General features: G+C 50.0%; 1 protein-coding gene across 12 annotated transcripts in view; it reads left to right on the top strand.

Moving 5' to 3' along the window:
* The window catches only part of SZT2 (SZT2 subunit of KICSTOR complex), a 103,625-nt gene that overhangs the window by 71,577 nt on the left and 14,187 nt on the right, over positions 1 to 17,861 (top strand). For 4 of the 12 annotated variants that reach the window (XM_084852785.1, XM_084852787.1, XM_084852788.1 and 1 more), the window contains exons 42-63: positions 6 to 129; positions 823 to 975; positions 1,940 to 2,042; positions 2,396 to 2,510; positions 2,685 to 2,796; positions 3,806 to 3,924; positions 4,073 to 4,237; positions 4,656 to 4,740; positions 5,396 to 5,446; positions 7,434 to 7,607; positions 7,780 to 7,962; positions 8,538 to 8,698; positions 9,353 to 9,531; positions 9,851 to 9,948; positions 13,687 to 13,819; positions 14,296 to 14,423; positions 14,542 to 14,651; positions 14,778 to 14,960; positions 15,048 to 15,318; positions 15,700 to 15,779; positions 17,151 to 17,276; positions 17,632 to 17,834. In XM_084852785.1, the coding sequence (XP_084708911.1) occupies positions 6 to 129; positions 823 to 975; positions 1,940 to 2,042; positions 2,396 to 2,510; positions 2,685 to 2,796; positions 3,806 to 3,924; positions 4,073 to 4,237; positions 4,656 to 4,740; positions 5,396 to 5,446; positions 7,434 to 7,607; positions 7,780 to 7,962; positions 8,538 to 8,698; positions 9,353 to 9,531; positions 9,851 to 9,948; positions 13,687 to 13,819; positions 14,296 to 14,423; positions 14,542 to 14,651; positions 14,778 to 14,960; positions 15,048 to 15,318; positions 15,700 to 15,779; positions 17,151 to 17,276; positions 17,632 to 17,834 (3,056 nt within the window). The other 8 variants (XM_084852790.1, XM_084852789.1, XM_084852792.1 and 5 more) reach the window with 6 other exon arrangements.

Raw genomic sequence — 17,861 nt, 5'->3', positions numbered from 1 at the left:
TGCAGCGGTTGTTGCTACAAGACCTGCATGATAGTCACATTTGCAATTCTCTGCTGGTGGCGGAGAGCGAGGAGGATATCTGGAAAAGTGAAACACCGTACACCTACCGGCAGCGCATGGGGCCTGATGGTAGGAGCTTCATGCAGCATCCATGTGCACGCACACACGTGCTGTGTCTTGTCAGCATGCTGAGCCTTACTGCTTGCAGTATCCGCCTTCCCATCATCACTAAGGGAACCTTAGTAATTGATGCCCTGCAGTACCCTAGTTGCATTAGACTTCTTACAAAACACAGAAGGAGATCCCTCTTCCATTCTGCCATTCGTGACCTGCAGTACCTTGAGTAGAGAATCCCATTCACTAACATTTTTATTTGCCCCATGGCTGGTGTTGTACTGCCATGCTTTTCAGCACTGGCCCAATAGTTTCCCTGTTTAGGCTACTTGAGTTGTGTGCGTGTTAGCTTCTTGATCTTGTGAGACAAGTACGTACATCTAAGGGAGGGAAGGCTATCAATGACTACTAGTCCTGATGCCTCTATGCTACCTCCAGTATCAGAGGCAATATGCCTATGTACAGCAGTTGCTGTGGGACATGGGTGGGAGGCTGTTACAGTCATGTCCTGCTTGTGGATTTCCTGTGGGCAGCTGGTTGGCCACTGGGCGAACAGAATGCTGGACTAGATGGACTCTTGCGCTAATCCAGCATGGCTTTTCTTATGTTCTTAAGGGGGATGGTGGTTAGCCTCTCTGCTGGGTGGTTAGGCTGGCTGATGGGCAGCTCTGGAGAGCTGGCTTCTGAATAGCCTTCTCCCCTGTGCAGATTACCCTGGGGAGGAGAGCTACCAGCCCCGTGACTATCTTGCAGCCACTATGCAGTTCATCCCTGGACACTTTGCCTGTGAAGCAGTCTGGAGCACCACCATCCATGTACATTCACGGCTCAAGATGGGACCCAATATGGGTGTTGCGCGTGGTAGGTTTCTTGATGCAGACAGCACTGGCTGGTGGGGAGGTTTACAGGATTCCCACATGGTATGTATGTGGGTATCCCCACGTCCTACCCTCCTGGGCTGCCCTAGTGCCCCATTAGATGCTGTCCCAGAGATGATATAAATTAATTCTTAGGATTGGGGCTAGCAAAATGTTCACAAAAGTGATAGCAAGTAGACTGTAGTAATAATAATAATATTATTATTATTATTAATAATAATAATTATTAATAATAATAAATGTGAGGCGGGTCTAAGTTAGGATACAGACTAGGCAGTGCTGCCTCAAGCTTCTTACAGGAAGGGTGGGCTACAAATGTGGGGATGATGGCAATTGGTAAGATTAGCCGGAAGGCTGAACTCGTGTAATCAAAAATAATGAGAAAATATTTCAAGGAGGGACTTCCCTGACAGGGGCGGGGGAAATATTTTTGGTATGAAAATCTGAGGAAGCTGATTTATTAGAACATATCTGATTGAGGTAAAGTTTCATCACCAAGATGGCAGAAAGAGCTGTATTTTTTTTTTAAAAACTTATTTTAAGAAATCAAATTCAGTTTTTTAAAAAACCCTAATATAGGCTACCTACCATCTATAAGAAGCCCACATGTTTGAAACAATTTTATACTAATCCCCTGATAAAGAACATGTGGGCTTGAAACACATTGGTTTTGATATTTTTCAGTTAGAGACATTCAATACCTATTATGAAAATCATAAAAAATTACATACATACATACATACATACATTGATTGATTTAAGTGGGTATGGCAGGAATGGGAAGTACAGTGGTTATAAAGACAGGCTGGATTAATATTTTGGGTATAACATTGAAGGGGGAAGGGGGGATGGGTTGGTGTTTAAAGATAGTGGTCGATGATGCATTAGGCCAAATTTTGCACTTGTAAACCATCTCTCTCTCTCTCCCCCCTGCCCGCCCCCCGCAGCCATCCAAGCTCTGCGCTCTGTGCTCAATGCCTTCTCAGTTGTTAACAGGAAGAATATGTTTGTTTACCAGGAGCGTTCAACCAAGTCTGTTTTCTACTTACGGTAAGTTACCACTGCCCTCACACAACTGCCATTGCTGCTTCTCAAGCCCCACCCTACGAGCAAAGGAGCCAGCGTGAGCCACGGCCCCTTCATCTCCTCTGCTGCTTACTCTCTTGTGCCTTTTGGAATGCCATCCATCTTAGGAATGTAAGAGCCACCATGATGGATAAGCCCAAAGGGCTATCTGTTTGCAGAAGCAGGACGTGAGTGCCTTAGCATCCTACTGGTTGTGTTTCCAGCAACTGGCATACAGAGGCATACTGCCCCCGATACTGGAGGCAACATATAGCCATCATGACTAGCAGCCATTGAGAACCTTGGCTTACCCTCTCCTCTTTGTCATTCTGCTCCAGACTCTCTGAAACCACTTCTGGTGGGAAAGGCGGGGATGGTGAAATCCAGAGCCTTGCTTGTCGTTCATTGGCACTTTCACGCAGCCAGGAGCCCATATACATTGAGGACCTGAGTGTGAGTCTCTTTTTCCATCAAAAGAAAACAACTGCACCCTTAGTGCCGAGAGAGAGAGTGTATAACTGTGTGTGTGTATGTGTGCAGACTGCACACCACATGAGCCCTGCTCACTTTCCAAGAAGGCTGGTATGCCATTGCATCTTCTCAAGCTGCTTTGGTTCTCCTTGATAGGGTTCTCGCCCATCCTTGGAGACAGCCTCGTGCCGCAGTGTGGATTCGGCCCGGCCTGTGAGCCAGGTGGACAGGCACATCCAGCTAGTGGTTCATGGAGTGGCACAGGCAGGTAGGTCGCATGCTCATTCAGCATAATATCAGAGAGAGCAAAAGGGAAAGTGGTGAAGGAAGCATGCAGAAATTTCCTGCTGCCAGCAAGTTACCTGTCCCCTGTGGTATTGCGAGGTAAGACAGACACTGGATTTAGTAGCTATGGCCCCTTAAAGCAGGGGTGGGCAACTTCGAGAGGTCCAGGGGCCATTTTTGCCCTCTAGACCACTACACCCCCTTGGGTGCCAAAAATTGGGGGGGGGGGGGAAACAAACAAAAAGTAAAATGGCATCTGGAGTTGCTACAAAGTGGCCAAAGAGTCAAAATTAGCTAGCAAACAAAATAATGTTGACCCTTTCTGTGTTGCATAGCAGCTCCAGACACCTTTTTGTTTGCAAAAAAAATGTTTTTCTTTTTAAAAAAAAATTGGGGGGTCCCACAAATTTTGTGGGGTGGCTGGGGTTGCACTGGGCCTGCAGGGGCTGCATGTTGCCCACCCCTGCCTTTAAGGATTTTTTAAACATTCTGTATTATTGCCCTTTCTTGGTGGTGGTGGTGGTGGGAGCAGCCTTTTACTTCATTAACAGTCTTCAGTCCATCATCAGCCCTCCTGGCATCTGTTAATACTTTGTTTCAACAGGAACTAAATATACCATTCATTTTCTTTTCCCTTAGGGTTTCACTGCTTCCAGCTTTTGCTCTAGACGTAATCCACAGCGCTCCATGGAAAAGCCTGGCCATGCTGTTGTGAAACAGTTCACTCTAGCACACACAGATCTGAAACTGCAACTGTCATAGCAGTTGCAAAACCAAAAAAAATGTGTGATGGAAGGTTGAAAGGAGGGGGTGGGAAGATGGCAGGCTCAGGACCGGTTGCCTGGCTTTGTAAGCTGTTGGACAATGGAGCACACAAGAGCGGGACCCAGGGACTGTCCTGCTGGTTCAGGTTTAACAGAGATGCACCTCCCTGGCTCAGTGTCTTTTAGGAGGCAATAAGACTTCTTACTGCAGTCTTTCTGCTCACATAGGACCTGAGATCACAGATGAGCTCGTGAAGGTTCTACGCAGGCGCCTGGATGAGGCCACCCTGGACATCATCACAGTTATGCTCGTGAGGAACTGCAAGCTCACCCCAGCTGATGTGGAGGTAATGGCTGTGCCTGCAGTTGGACTGGAGGAGGCTGTGTCCTGCTTCCACCATCAGTCTGATCTGTTCTTTCTCCCAAGCAAGTTTCTTTCTTGGCTAAAATCTCCAGGCCTCTGGGCTGTGTGTGCTCAGGATGTTCTTCTTGCAGTTCATACAGCCCCCCGGCAGCCCACCCACTGAAGTGCTGCGGTTTACTCTCCCCCCTTCCTGCCTGCCCTGGCTCCCGGCTGTGGCCTGCTATCTACGTCAGAACCTGTTGATCTTTCTGCACACACCCAAATACACAGACAGCAATGTGGAGAACCACTTCAAGGTGAGTGTGTGGTTGCCTTTGCTCAGTACTGCATGCTCAGGGGTGCTGGAGACACTTCAGTATTCATTCCTCTTGGAGCGCTTAGGGAATATGTGCAACGGACAAGGAGGTGAACATCTGGGGGTGCCACATTGCCTTCATCCCAGCCACTGAAAGCCAGGCAGGCAGGAGCTGTCTTTATGATTAACAGCAAATGCTTGTTCTACTGCTGTGTCAACCTTTTATTGGACTGGGAGAAAATCCCAAAGCCGGCTGTGCTCCCGAAACGCTCCACTGTAAGAAGGATCATGTATTTATTCTTTGCTGTATTTTATGTCCCACATGTTTGTTCTCAAAGGATTCCCAAAGTTGCTCTCCATTTTGATGAGGAGGCATATCCCAGCCATAGTCGATTAACAATTCTTGTCTTGCTTTTCAGCACTATTTCCACCAGAGTAATAGCAGCCCTGACCTGGATCTCTACCTGTACAACAAGCCCGGAGGCCAGGGCACAGGGGGCAAAGGTAACAAGCATCCCTCTGTTCTGCAGCCTGATCCTGTTGTGCTGATGGAGCAGTTGATGGAGGGAAAGAGTCCTGGGCAACCTCTCCAAGGGCAGTAGCAGCCAGGTGTGTGTGCAGGGGCTGGGTAGGCTACCCAGGAGCCAGAAGATGTTCTGAAGAGTCATCTACTTCCTGCTTGATCTGTGTGAGCCAAACCACTATGGCATATGTGCTCCTGTTTGTCTAGTAGTGCTCTGATCCTGGCAGGGTGAAGAGGAATTATGGATTTATGAGTTCTTCCCCCAAAAGTCCTTATGCAGTGATGGTGGCTGCTGCTCACTGCCAATCACACATTTGTTGGAACTAATCCATAGCAAAGGGGAGAAAAATGAGATGACCTGTGGGTGAAGGGATGTTATTGTTGAACAGAGAGCCAGGGTTCAAACAGGAACTAATATGGTTCAGTGTAGGGGTGGGGTTTTCCAGTTGGTGGTCCATGGACTGTTAGAAACTGTCACTGGCTTGTACGATCAATTTGTGGCCAGTTTGTTTTGTGTGTGTGTGTACATGTGTGTATTCTGCCATACATTTGCCTCCCTTTCCACCTGCACTGTGGTCTGGTTGTGCAGGTAACACACCACCTCAAAGTGTGTCTGAACATTCTTCTATCATGTAGGTTCCATGCTGGATCTCGTGCAGCACCTGTTTCCACCTTCCCAGTTTCAAGGTAGTTTCCTGTAGATTCCAGTGGTCCACTGAACTTTTCCAGTGTTGCTCCCGTCCTCATCCTGATCTTGTGCCTGCTGTGGTTTTGGCTTCTGCTCTGATGCCTACTGTATCACCCACATTTCCTCTCCTCTGTGTTGCCACCCAGATCTTTTCCAGCAGATGGTTTCCTAGCTCCCACCCTTTTCCCTGATCCTAAGGAGACCCCAGCTGGAGGTGTTTAGGAGCTGATTAGTTGTTTAGGTTAAAGAATTCACAGTGAGTATAGGAAGTAATGGCTGTATATTTACTGTTAGGTTTGGGTGGAGAGTAGAAGAATTATTTTTCTCTTAGACATGTCTAAATTTCTAAGGAGAAATAGTCAATTTTTGTTAATTTCTGGAATAATAAATGATGTATATCCTTGTTTTCATTACTATAAGGAATCAATCTCCTTTGTAGTTCTTTTCCCCCGATACGTTTATAAAATTAAAAAGTGCATAAACCTCTGTAATAGCTTCCTTAGAAAAGGTTGTTGGAGTAATGAGTCTTGCAAATTTCAGAAGAGTAGGATAAATTTATGGAACCTAATCTATTGTGATGCCTTCTTTGCACTGGGGAAGGGAATTGGTTCCTTCAGTAGTGTGGAAGTTGGCCCCCTTGCGCCATCCAGCATTACCTGTTGGTCAAGTGCCTTTTGGGGCAGGTTCTTTACTTGTGGTTTATGGCTGATGTGTAGATTGCTGGACTAATATGTAGTTGTTTAGGCAGGTGAATGTTGTGACCACCTGGTCCCTTCCAGCCTTAGGGTTCTGTAATTGACAGAAGGACAGCTGCCACTTCTAGCCGTTCCTTTGCTTCCATTCTCCTCTGGCTGCTGAGTCAGCTTTCCTCAATGTGATGCCCTCCAGATGATTTGGACCTCAACTCCCATCATCCTCAGCCACCATGCCCAATGGTCAGGAATGGTGGAGTTATTTGAAACTCTAGGAGGACACCAGGTTGGGGAAGGCTTCAGTAAGGTAATGTTGGACATGCTTCAGCTCCAGCAGTGCCTGAAGTCAGAGTTTATTGAAGGCAAGGAGGCTTGCATCTATGGGAAGGCTTCCCCATGCCTGGAGTCAAGTTCTGCATCAGGCAGAGGAAAAGCAGAGAGGAACCTGGGAGCATATTGCGAGACCTGAATGAGATAATATGGGGTATAATGCCAACGCAGTGCCCGCCTCCTGCTTAAGGGGAGACACTCTCTACTTCTGTCTATGGCAGAACAGTGTCTGCTTTCCTAGTTAGATGCCTAGCATGCTGTTGGTGGGCAGCTGATGCTGTTTGTGGACTGAATCCTTGCGCATCCTCCTTGTGAGCATTGCCATGAAAATATCCGCAAGGGTTGTGCCTGCAAAGTGTGACTCCTAGTGCCACCGTCTTACCCCCTTTTCTTGCTTCTCACTAAACCAATGTGACACACTGGCAGTCAGGAGGAAGGTTAGAAGAGCCCAAGCAGGGCACCTCATTTACCCCACAGAACTTGATCTCCCCATTTCCAGAGAGACTCCGGGCACTTGCACAGCAGCACAAGCTGGAACCCCCTCCTGGCACAGTGCAGGCGATGAGCCACTTGCTTGCTTGCTTGCTGCTCTTTTCTGGACTAGGAAATGATTCCCAGAGAGAGGGGCAATCTGCCTTCCGTTTCCTTGATGCTTTTGCTGGTTGGGTTTTGCTGAGCCTGTGATGGTGTCCCCGTCCTCCAGGTGAAAGCTTGCAGCCCATTCCCCGTGGGTGCAGGTCTCTTCCTTTCCCATGTGTGTGCTGGCTTCCTTGGCTCTTGGTTTCCCCCCTCCCCCCCATGATCTTGTTTCTGCATACAATTTTTTTTTCACCTCCCTGAGTTGCACCCAAGGATGGCTGTGTGTCTGTAACAAGTACCCTAAGGCTGCGGTCTCCTAGGAGCTTGGCACTCACGGAGGACCGGGACCTTTCGGACTCAAGCAGGCCTTTTACTTTCCCTGCAGGCATTGCATGCATTGCCCTTTCCTTCGTGGATGACTGTGGAAATCCTATCTCATTGGCTCGCTGGGTGAGGCCACCCACTGCCCTGCTGAGCACACCATTTCTTCAGGAGGCAGATTTCGAGAGCTTGACTGCTGTCAGCAAGCACCAGGCTGAGCCCGACACATCACAGCCAGGTGGGAAGGCAGGATTTCTGCCTGTTCTCAGGGAAGGATGGCAAATAATGGGCAGAGTAAGGCTGGCATATCGGGGAGGCTAGGTGGCCTCCAGTGTTAACTTGGGCATGGGACAGCATTGCCTATGCCTTCTCAAAGCCACATCCTCATGATGCTGGCTTTTTCTCCACAGCCCTCTGTCCTCTGGTGCGCCTTGACATCTGGGAGAAGGGTAACATCAGCCTGCTGCAGCTTTCTGAGAGGCTGCGCGGTGCTCTGCGTCATGCCCTCTGTGACGCCGTCATGGAATTTCGCGTGCTGCCCAATCCGTTGTGTCTTGAGCCATCCGCTGAGCTAGAGGATCCAGGGAATGTTGGTAAGAGCCTGGTATGGTACTGGCACCACTTCCAGCTGCTGTGCCACCAGTCATGGGATCCTATGGAAGTTTTGCACCAAGTCTGTACCAGCCCATGGATGATGGCTTCGTAGGAACTGCCTTACACCATGTCAGACCATTAATCCACCTAGCTCAGCATTGTCTACACATCGACTGGCAATGGCTCGTCAGATGTCTCTTTCCCATCCCTACCTGGAGATGCCAGGCACAGAGCCAGGAACCTTCTGTATGCAAAGCATATGCTCTGCTATGGTCCGCTTCCAAAGGCATAGAGGCATTGTTGTCTTTTGTGAAGTCCCAGCTTGCTCGGTGACACATGGAGCAACAAGAACCCACTGGGGCTGGAGCAGCCTCCAAAAGACATCAGGAGCCATGTTGCTTCAAAGCTCACGAAAGCAAGGAGGCAGAAGGCAACTCTTCCCATGGAAGGCCCCTAGTCAGTACCAATGTATCTTCTGGGGTTGGAAAGGGGATCAGGAGTTCCTGGGATAAATGTGGGGGGGGGGGGGCTGTGTGAAACTTAACCATGGTTCTGATGGGCACTGTGCTTTCAGGAAGCCTGCGCCGGACGATGTCTGAAACTAAGGGGCTCATGCGGCCTGCTGGAGGCAGAGTGTGTCCACCCTCCCTGCATTTCACTGGACCCACTGCAATTGCTGGCGAGCCAGTCACACCCACCAACAGGATGGGGCGACGCAGCTTCTGGGACATGCTGGTAATGGCTCTGTGGAAAGATGTTGGTGAGACGTATGGTGGGTACGGTGTGAGGGAGAAGAGGAGAGCCACAGCAAAGCACTTTGGATTAAAGCACCAGCATAACAAAGTGCAGGCCGGCACTAACTTGGGACCCCTTAAGCCAAACACAGTCCACACTAGTTATCTTTTGTACTGTGGCCTGCCAAATGCTTGGAAACCTTCCCACCCCCTTCTTGCGGTCCCAGGCAGGTGTGCCTTTTTCCAGCTTGATGAGTCACAAGTTGTGGAGGTCTGGCATAGTGGCTAAGTGTGTCACCTGTGAGCCAGGAAATGCTCTGTCATGAACTCCGTGACTGAGCTCTTGCCTGACGGTGCAATCCTATACATGTGGCCTCCCCCTGTTCAGTGTATTTGGGGCGGTAGCCACAGAATCTGTCCCCTGCAAATAATATAATGGGATAATACTCACCTACCTTGCAAGGATGTATGTATGGATTATTGTGACAGTGCATGCGGTCCTGCTAAATAAATGCTAAGTGTAGCAAAAACCTGTGTAGTACAAAAACTTGCTAGACGCGCAGGGGCCAGGGCCTGAAACCATCTTGTCGGAGACCATGGGGCGTGGGCATGTTGGCCTAAGCTTTTCTCTTTAGTACCTTGCCTTGATTCTCAGAGCAAGCCAGAGATGGTAGAGCAAGGAAGCCCCAAGACCACCGATGACATTGTGCTGGAGCGGCCTGAAGAGAGTCGCACCCGCCGCCGCCACAAGACTGAGAGCGTCAAGCAGCAGCCCTCGAACCAGGAGCGCATTGCTGCAGCCGCTGAGCAGGGCCAGGGCCAGAGGCAAGCACGGTAGCCCACCTCGTTCCCCGCCTCTCCTTCCAGGGAAACAGGGAAGGGCAGTTCCTCCATGCAAAAGCCAGCTTTTTCACTAGCTGGAAGGGACAGCTTCTGTATACGGAGCTCCTGCCCCCCTCCCCACCCCAGAGTGAGCCTGCCCTGCATATGACAAGGACAAAGTTGGCACTGCTATGTGAAGACTGTGCAGGATTTCCGGCAGTGAACCCCTTTGGGGCCTGATTTCCCCCCTTTCTGGGGCCCTCCTTATTCTCTGTTGTCCCCCCCATTCACCCTGGATTTTGACCTTGAGTAACAGATACCCTCTTCACAGACGTCGGGCCTGCCAACTTGAGGAGGGAGATGTTGGAATCCTGCACCCAATTTTCAGTCAGACCTGCCAGTCCTGGATGGCGTTCATGACTCGCCTAGGTGGGTACTTAGGTCTGTGCCTTCCTCTTCCGCTGCCTCAGTTCACCTTAGTTTAGCCCAACGTGTAGAGATTCTCCACCTTTACTTCAGTGTTCATGAAGAATTTTAAATTTTGAGAAAAAACCTTCCCATCCAGCATCTCAAGTAAGATAGAGAAGCTTGCAAAAATGAGGCTGACAGTAACAGCTCAGAAACCAGAATAAAGCCAAATAGACATGGCCGGGGCACGTATGTCCTGTTGAGTACTCTCCTTCCTCAGTGACCCACTTCCCTGCCTGTCTGCCCTGTTTCCTCACCACTGCTTCTGTTTTTCCAAAACAGTTTAAAAAGTTGATAACTTGGGTATTATGATCAGAACACATCTTATATAAACTTTTTGTTCTGCTCTTTATCCCTGAGCCCAAAGTTTGTGGCTTTTTGACCCAGACTATGGGAAAGGGAGAGGGTTTGGGAGGAGGCATGTGAGACATACGTTGCTGTCTAGCTCTGTGCCACTCCCTCTTTTCCATATGAACATTGCTGCACTGGGTACTGATTTTTGTGGGAGATTTTGGTCTCCTTCTCATTTCTGTGTTGGATATTTTGACTCGGGACAGCAAGCAGCCCTTAGTCTCTCTCTAAATGACTGGGTCTAACTGATAGTGCTACAAAGCATCAGGTTTTCACACCCAGCCTTTAAAAAAAGTGTTTTGCTGGCAGGGAAGGGGTCTTACAGTGCTGCTATTTAATGCCAGGTCAGTTCGCAATAAAACCACACTCATCCACAACCTAATTGTAGATGCGATGGCCGATCTGTTGTGTATTGCTGAGACCTGGGTGGGGTTGACCTGATTCAATTCCACCCACCTGGGTACTCGGTGCAATACCAACATAGGCTGGAGGGCCGGGGGGTGGGGGTCGCTGTGATTCGTAGAATCTCCATCTCTATCACCAGGAAACCACTCCTCTTTGGAGCAGGCCTTGAGGGGCTGCACCTGGTGTTGGGGCATAGAGACAGACCGGGGATGCTGATGCTGTACCACCCACCCTGCTGCCCAGCAGCCTCTCTGACCAAGCTGGCAGAGGTGGCCTCATTTGTGGTGTTGGAGGAAGCCAGGACGATAGTTCTGGGTACTTCAACTTCCATGCTGAGGCAGTCTCTGAGCGCCAGCTTGGGATTTCATGGCCTCCATGACAACCAAGGGGTTGTCTTAGTTTGTCATCGGCTCAACACATGAAGCAGGGCACACCCTTGATTTGGTTTTTGCTCCAAGCTGTGAGATGAGTAATCTGAAAATTGGGGAGCGAAAATTGGGGGTGGGGAGTATCCCCCTTGTCATGGTCAGATCACTTCCTACTGAAATTTAAACTCGCAGCGTTACTTCCCTCCTGCAGGGGTGGGGGACCCATTCAGACGGTCTGCCCCAGGAGACTGATGGAATCGGATTTCTGAATGCTCTTGGGGATTTTCCAGTGGAGAAAGATGGTGATCCAGCTGAGGCCACAGCCTCACTGTGGAACAGTGAGATGCGGAGGGCCATCGACTTGATTGCACCCAAGTGCCCTCTCTGGTGCTGTGGAGTCCGTTCTGCTCTCTGGTGCAATGGGGAGCTATGGTCAATGAAGCAGGCTGAACATCAGCTAGAATGCAAATGGTGCAAGTTTTGAAGCAAGGATGACCAAGCACACTCTAGAGCGCATAACTGTGCCTATTGTGTGGCAGTCTGGGCGGCAAAAAGGCTTACTTTGCTGCCTCCATTGCATCTTCAAGTAACTGTCCAGTTTCAGGTGATCTGGGAACTATTAACACTCTACCCAGTGAATGGGGCCCTGGTCCCCTCAAGGACCCGCTGTGACCTTTTTGCATTGCACTTTGAGGACAAAATCGCTTGTCTCTCCAGCAAACTTGATGCTGTTGTTAGTGCAGTTCCAGTCGAGGTGTCTGATGCCACCATCTGCCCAGTTTTGTGGGATCTGTTTCAGTTGTTGTGGCCTGATGATGTAGACAAGGTGCTTGCAGCAATGCAACCGACCGCGTGCCCTCTCGATCCTTGCCCCTCCCCGCTAATAAAAGCTAGCCGAGGGGGTATGACTGGGTGGGTCCAGGGCGTGGTGAATGCTTCCCTTCAGGAAAGGGTGGTCTCTTCTGTCCTTAAGGAGACTTTAGTGCGACCATTCCTGAAGAAGCCCACTCTGGCCCCAATGGTGTTAGACAACTACTGCCCAGTTGCAAATACCCCTTTCTTAGGGAACTTTCTAGAGCGGGTAGTGGCAGAACAACTGCAGGCACTCTTGGAGGACACTGATTATCTAGACCCATTTCAATCTGGGTTTTGTCCTGGTCACGGGACTGAATCAGCCTTGGTCGTCCTGATGGATGACCTTTATCAAGAGAGTGCAACCCTCTTAATTCTGCTCTATCTCTCATTGTCTTTTGATACCATTGACCATGGTATCCTCCTGGATCGACGCCATGGGATGGGTATAGGAGGCACTGTGTTACAGTGGTTCCAATCCTACCGGCAGGGCTGATTTCAGAGAGTAACATTGGGTGACTATTCCTCGACCTCTTGGCAACTGAGCTATGGGGTTCCACGGGGTACCATCTTGTCCCCAATGTTATTTAACATCTATATGAAGCCTCTGGGAGCAGTCATTAGGGGATTTGGAGCCAAGTGCCATCAGTATGCTGATGACACACAGCTCTATCTCCCTGTGACATCTGAATCTGGAGAGGCTGTGCAAGTTCTGGATCAGTGCCTGAACTCAGTATTGAGCCAGATGAAGGACAATAAACTGAAACTGAATCCTGGCAAGATGGAAGCCCTGTGGGTGAGTGCTTCCCGAGTCCGGGAGATAGGCTCAGTGCCTGTTCTGCATCGGGTTGCTCTCCCTCTGAATGATCAGGTCTGTAGTTTGGGGGTACTCCTATATCCATCACTGGAAGCCCAAGTGGCCATGACAGCTCAGAGTGCCTTTTCTCAAATTCGGCTGGTTCGCCAACTACGGCCTCTCCTGGACAGGGATGGCTTGGCCACAGTGGCACAGGCGCTAGTGACCTCAAGACTGGATGACTGCGATGTCCTGTCTGTGGGGCTGCTCCGGAAGCTGGAGCTAGTGCAGAACGCAGCAGCTTGGCTGTTGTCAGGAGCTGCCCCTTTTCAGCCTGCAACTCCTTTGCTGAGGGAACTGCACTGGCTGCCGGTTTGCTACCGGGCCAGGTTTAAGGTTTTAGTACTAGTGTACTAAGCCCTAAGCATACCTGAGAGAGCGCCTTCTCCCTTACCAACCTGCGTGGTCACTGAGCTCGTCGGAGGGCTTGCTCCTGGTGGTTCCACATGGACCTATGGCCCGACGGGATTCCAGCAGGAGAGCCTTCAGCTCAGCAGACCCCTTTCTTTGGAATTTCCTGCCCCTGGAGGTCAGGCAGGCACCAACACTGCATTGTTTCCGGCACTTCCTGAAAACAGCACTGTTCCAGGAGGCATTTCTTAACTGATCAGGCACAGTTTCTCTTGGTATTCTGTTTTTAAAATAGCATAATTTTAATCTGGTGTTTAAAATCTTTTTATCCTTGACTGTTTTATCTCTTGTGTTCACCGCTCCCAAATCTGTTATAAATGTGGAGCAGTATACAACATTAATTAATTAATTAATTAATTTTATTTCTTTATTCATTTTGTATGCCGCCATACAACAAAAGTTCTTGGGGGAGTTCACACAAACCCTCCCTTGCTTGCTATTTCCTCCCCTATGCAGGGTGTCCCTCTGTGCAAAAATGTGCCACAGAGAGTGTGTCCCGCTTCCTGCTCTCCTCCATCATGCTTGAGTTTGTGAACCTGGTCACCACTTTGGCAAATGACACCTCTATCAAAGTGTTTGAAAAAGTCAGGTAGGTGCTGAGTCTGGACTGCCTTGACAATTGGCTTGGGAGGTTAGCTGGGAAGATGCCATTTACAATGCTGGATGGGAGTAATTCATGTGGGAGAGGAGGTCTAGCAGGGGTGGGGAACCTCTTTCAGCTGGAGGGCTGGATTCAAATTTAGAGAAGCTCTCGGGGACCACAACCCAATGGTGGATGGGGCTGAAGGCAAGAAGGGTGGGGCCAAAAATGCAAAAGATACGATACCAGCATTACTGCCAATAACTAAGTCTTAGGAGAAGCATTTCAACCTTTTAGACTGCACAGAAGCAGGGAGACCACCAAATGATCAGAGGTTGAGGGGGAAAACATGGGACCATGGGAAGGAGGCATGGCCTTCTAGAGAACCCCAGCGGGCCAGATTTGGCCCCCGAGCCCGAGGTTCCGCACCCCTGATCAGGTGGATATTAATGCACCTTAATGTAGCCCCTTGTCCTTTGCTCCAGCAGTCCCCAAGGGGCGTCCTTTGTGCCATATTCCCTGACACCAGGCACCAGTGCTCGACCAGCAGTCATTCGACACTTCACCCTGCTGGGGCGTAGCTTCCACCAATGGCGTTGCAGCACAGAACAAGGTGAGTGACAGGGGAGGGGGCCAAAAATGGGCAGCACACCTGTTGCTGCCTCTGGGTCTAGGCAAGAGTCTCAGTTGCTGAAGCACCACTTTGCAATCTCCTCTGTGCCTCTTTTTAGCCCTGAAAGGATTCCAGCGTTTTGAGGCCACGGAGCTTGGCTCTGCAGAGAAGGGCTGTGATGTAGCCCCCCGGCAAAGATTCCTTTTCATGGAGGTCATTGACAAAAAGGTGTGTGTCAGGCTGGGTTAATGCCTGGCCCCTGCAAACTCTCTGGGCCCAGTTAGAACCTGGGAGCGCTCGCAGCCTAGGTCAGCAGGCTGAGACTGGGCTGACTGGCCTGCCTTTCCCTTCCAGCTGCTGCTTTACACCTACAATTGGTCCGTGGACCTGGGCAGTGCCCTGAGCAGCTCCCTCACGCGCTTGCTGCAGTGGCAGAATGCCCGGGCCCATGTGGTACACTGTCTGCTCAGCCAGAAGCTTGGCCTCTTCCACCACTACTGCTATATGGACACTCCATGGCACGAGGACAGCAAACAGGTACCCCTGGCTCTGCGCATTCCTGGGTCGACCTTTTGCCTGGCTCTCTGCCCCCAAATGACTCTTCCTGCCTCTCTGTGTGCCTAGGAGCCAAATCCCTTCCTGAACTCCACCCTGGAGGTGGACACCCTGATCCGGAGCGCCAGTGTTCCCCCAAGCAAAGAGCAAGGTCGGTTCAGCAGCTCTGCACGCACCTTGCAGCCTCTGCACTTTCCTCCTGACATGGTGCCCTTCGATGAGGCCCTTCGGGATGTCTCAGTCAGCCGGCCCATCCTTCACAGCCCAGAGCTGGCTGCCCTTGACCGCGTGGCCCAGCATGGAGCTCAGTTCCTGGAGATCAAGAGCACTGAGAGGAAAGGTAAGTGGAAGGGCAGGAGTGAGGGGGAATGTTCCTGGAGCTGTGGCAGGCGGTGGGGTTCCCGACATTACTGGGATGTCCTGAAAATCTCTGCATGCGCCAAGGAGGAATTTAGTAGGGCAGTCAGCAGCAAGGCTGTGATTCGGTGTAAAGGTGTAAGGGGTGGGGAGTGGGAGATATGGCATGGCATGGCATGGCATAGAACAGAGCCAGCTTTTGTTCCCTCTCCTGGAGGTATCCAGTTTATAGTGGGCCGGTGGGTGGGTCAGGCACCGAGAGGCCCTGAGTTTTCAGCAGGGACAGCTTGTCAGAAAAGAGGAGCTGGTTGAGGAAGGACCTGAGGCTCTGGCCCTGCTCTCAGCTCCTGTTCCTGTTCCACAGAGCTGGAGAAACAGATGAAGATTGAGAACCTCTTTGTGACATGGCAGCAGCGGTCTGCACAGTCCAACATGCCCATCAGTGTAAGTTTGGGTAGGAGGGGCTGGGATGTGGGCAGTGCTAAGGTTTGGTCACAATGCTGTACTACTAAGAAGTTTCCACCCTTAAAGGCAGCCTAGAAATAATTTTAGATTGATGCTTCCTGCTTCATTGTGTTCAGGGAATAGTGTGATAGCCATTCATATATAATTTGGTCCTTGGTCATTGCTAATGGCTGTGTATCCCATTTCAATAAAATAATGTGTAAGAGAGGAACGTGAGGGAGGGTGCCTCAGATGCTATTCTGGCACCTATATTCATGGGATAAGGCTGTCTAGAGTGGAGTAGGTAGGAGATGTCATTTTGCATCTACAGTTACTATGAGTGTTGAATATAGTATGAGAAGCATACAGGGGTAGAGGAATGAAACTGGAATGTGTATTCTCTTAGCAGTCTTTGTAAAATGGGTGTGAGGTGGATCTTTATTTAATAAATCAATTCTTCACCTTATCTGAAACTCGAAGGCCGTCAGCAACAAACCATGACATATCTGGATGTTGCAGACTTCCTGCCGAAGGCCAACCATAGACTTAAGTCATGTCTGCACCAGGTATTTTTTCCTGAGCTATATCCAAGGACATACCTGGAGCAGCTGCTATAGTCCTCATCTGGTCCAAATAACATCCCTGATTAGGGCTCTGCTGCCAGGTTTATAGAGGAAGAAACTAGTACCTCATTGAATAATGAAGAGGTACTAACTTTCATGTGATGTTTTATTGCCATGTCTGAGCAGATAGGATAACGAACATTGTCACTTTGCTTGAAATGGCAGTCTGGAGTACCTGCCCGTGAGTAAACCTGTTTGCTGTGAGGTGTATTTGCCTGCTGCTTCATATTTATCCCTCGTTCCTGTTTGGATCTTTGCACAAGTGTGTTACTACAGATATGCAAAGAGGGTCAGTGAAAGACAAAATAAACGGACAAAGTACCCTGGTGCAGACACGCCTTCCTCATTCTGACAGCAGCAGGCTGACATCATTGTGTTTAGAATGACAGGCACTTGACTTAACCTAAGCAAGCATGTAAGCTTTGAATTGTGGTAATAGGGGCGGGGGGAGGGGGAACAGGGGCCAAGACTTAATTTCATGTTATCAGAAATAAAAAGATAAGCACTAATGCAAAAAACCACAAGTTTAGTTCTCTGAGCTCTGTAGACAGGTTGTCAGTGTCATACTTGCATATGTTGTCTGTGGCCAGGAGCAAAACCCTTGGGAACCCAGCTCATGATGACTGTGTCTGTCAATAGAAGCTTCCCTTCTATTCTCCAGATATTTCGTAAGGCTGGGGTTGATTCTGTTAGGCAGTGTAACCGTATGAAATAGACCTGGAGGTATGTGATGGCTGTATGTATGCAGCTTGCAGATCTGGAAACCCTTAAGCAGTCATCGCGCTTGGTCCATTATTGTGCCACTCCGCTACTCTTCGATCCCACCTTCCGGCAGCAGATTCAGGCAGACCAACAGAGCAAGCTGGAAGGAAAGGTGATGTGTGGGGAGGGGGAAACGACTCCTTCCTCCCATTTTCTGTTCTCCTTGGCTATGCCAAGGCAGCCCAGGGGTTGTGTAAGAGGCCTCACTTTGCTTAGGGAAGTTGGGCCATTCCACCAACTGGTTTGAACTGGTGGGCTGAACTAGATGACAGGGTTGGGAGTCTCACTGAAGAGCGCATCTCCTAAGCCAGCAGGGGATAGCTAGACCTACCCTGTGCCGATCTCCAATAGTCATAGCTGTTTCCCAAGCTTTGATGCAAGGCCAAAAGCCCAAATGCCCCTCTAATGCCATTTCTCTTGGCTTCCCTGAGAAAATGTCATTGTCCCATTCCTCATTTGCCATTCAGAAGCGGCACCGCTCAAATGACTCCACAGCATCCAGTCGGGACCGCAGCCACAGCTGTGACTCTGCAGAGGGGCTGCCGTGTCGGACCAAGGATGAGCCCTGGCTGCTGGAGCTGTGCCACACTTTCCTGCAGCAATACATCCAGTACCTGCAGAGCATGGGCTTCATCCTGGTGCAGGTGCGCCCAGCCTCACCCACCCGCAGGTTAGTGGGAATCAGTCAGTGGGGGAG

Source organism: Heloderma suspectum, chromosome 4, assembly GCF_057233095.1.
Source record: "Heloderma suspectum isolate Gila_16-S chromosome 4, 16-S_ref, whole genome shotgun sequence".
Classification (NCBI taxonomy): domain Eukaryota; kingdom Metazoa; phylum Chordata; class Lepidosauria; order Squamata; family Helodermatidae; genus Heloderma; species Heloderma suspectum.
Note: the sequence above shows the minus strand (reverse complement) of the source record. Positions and strands in the feature narration are given on the sequence as shown.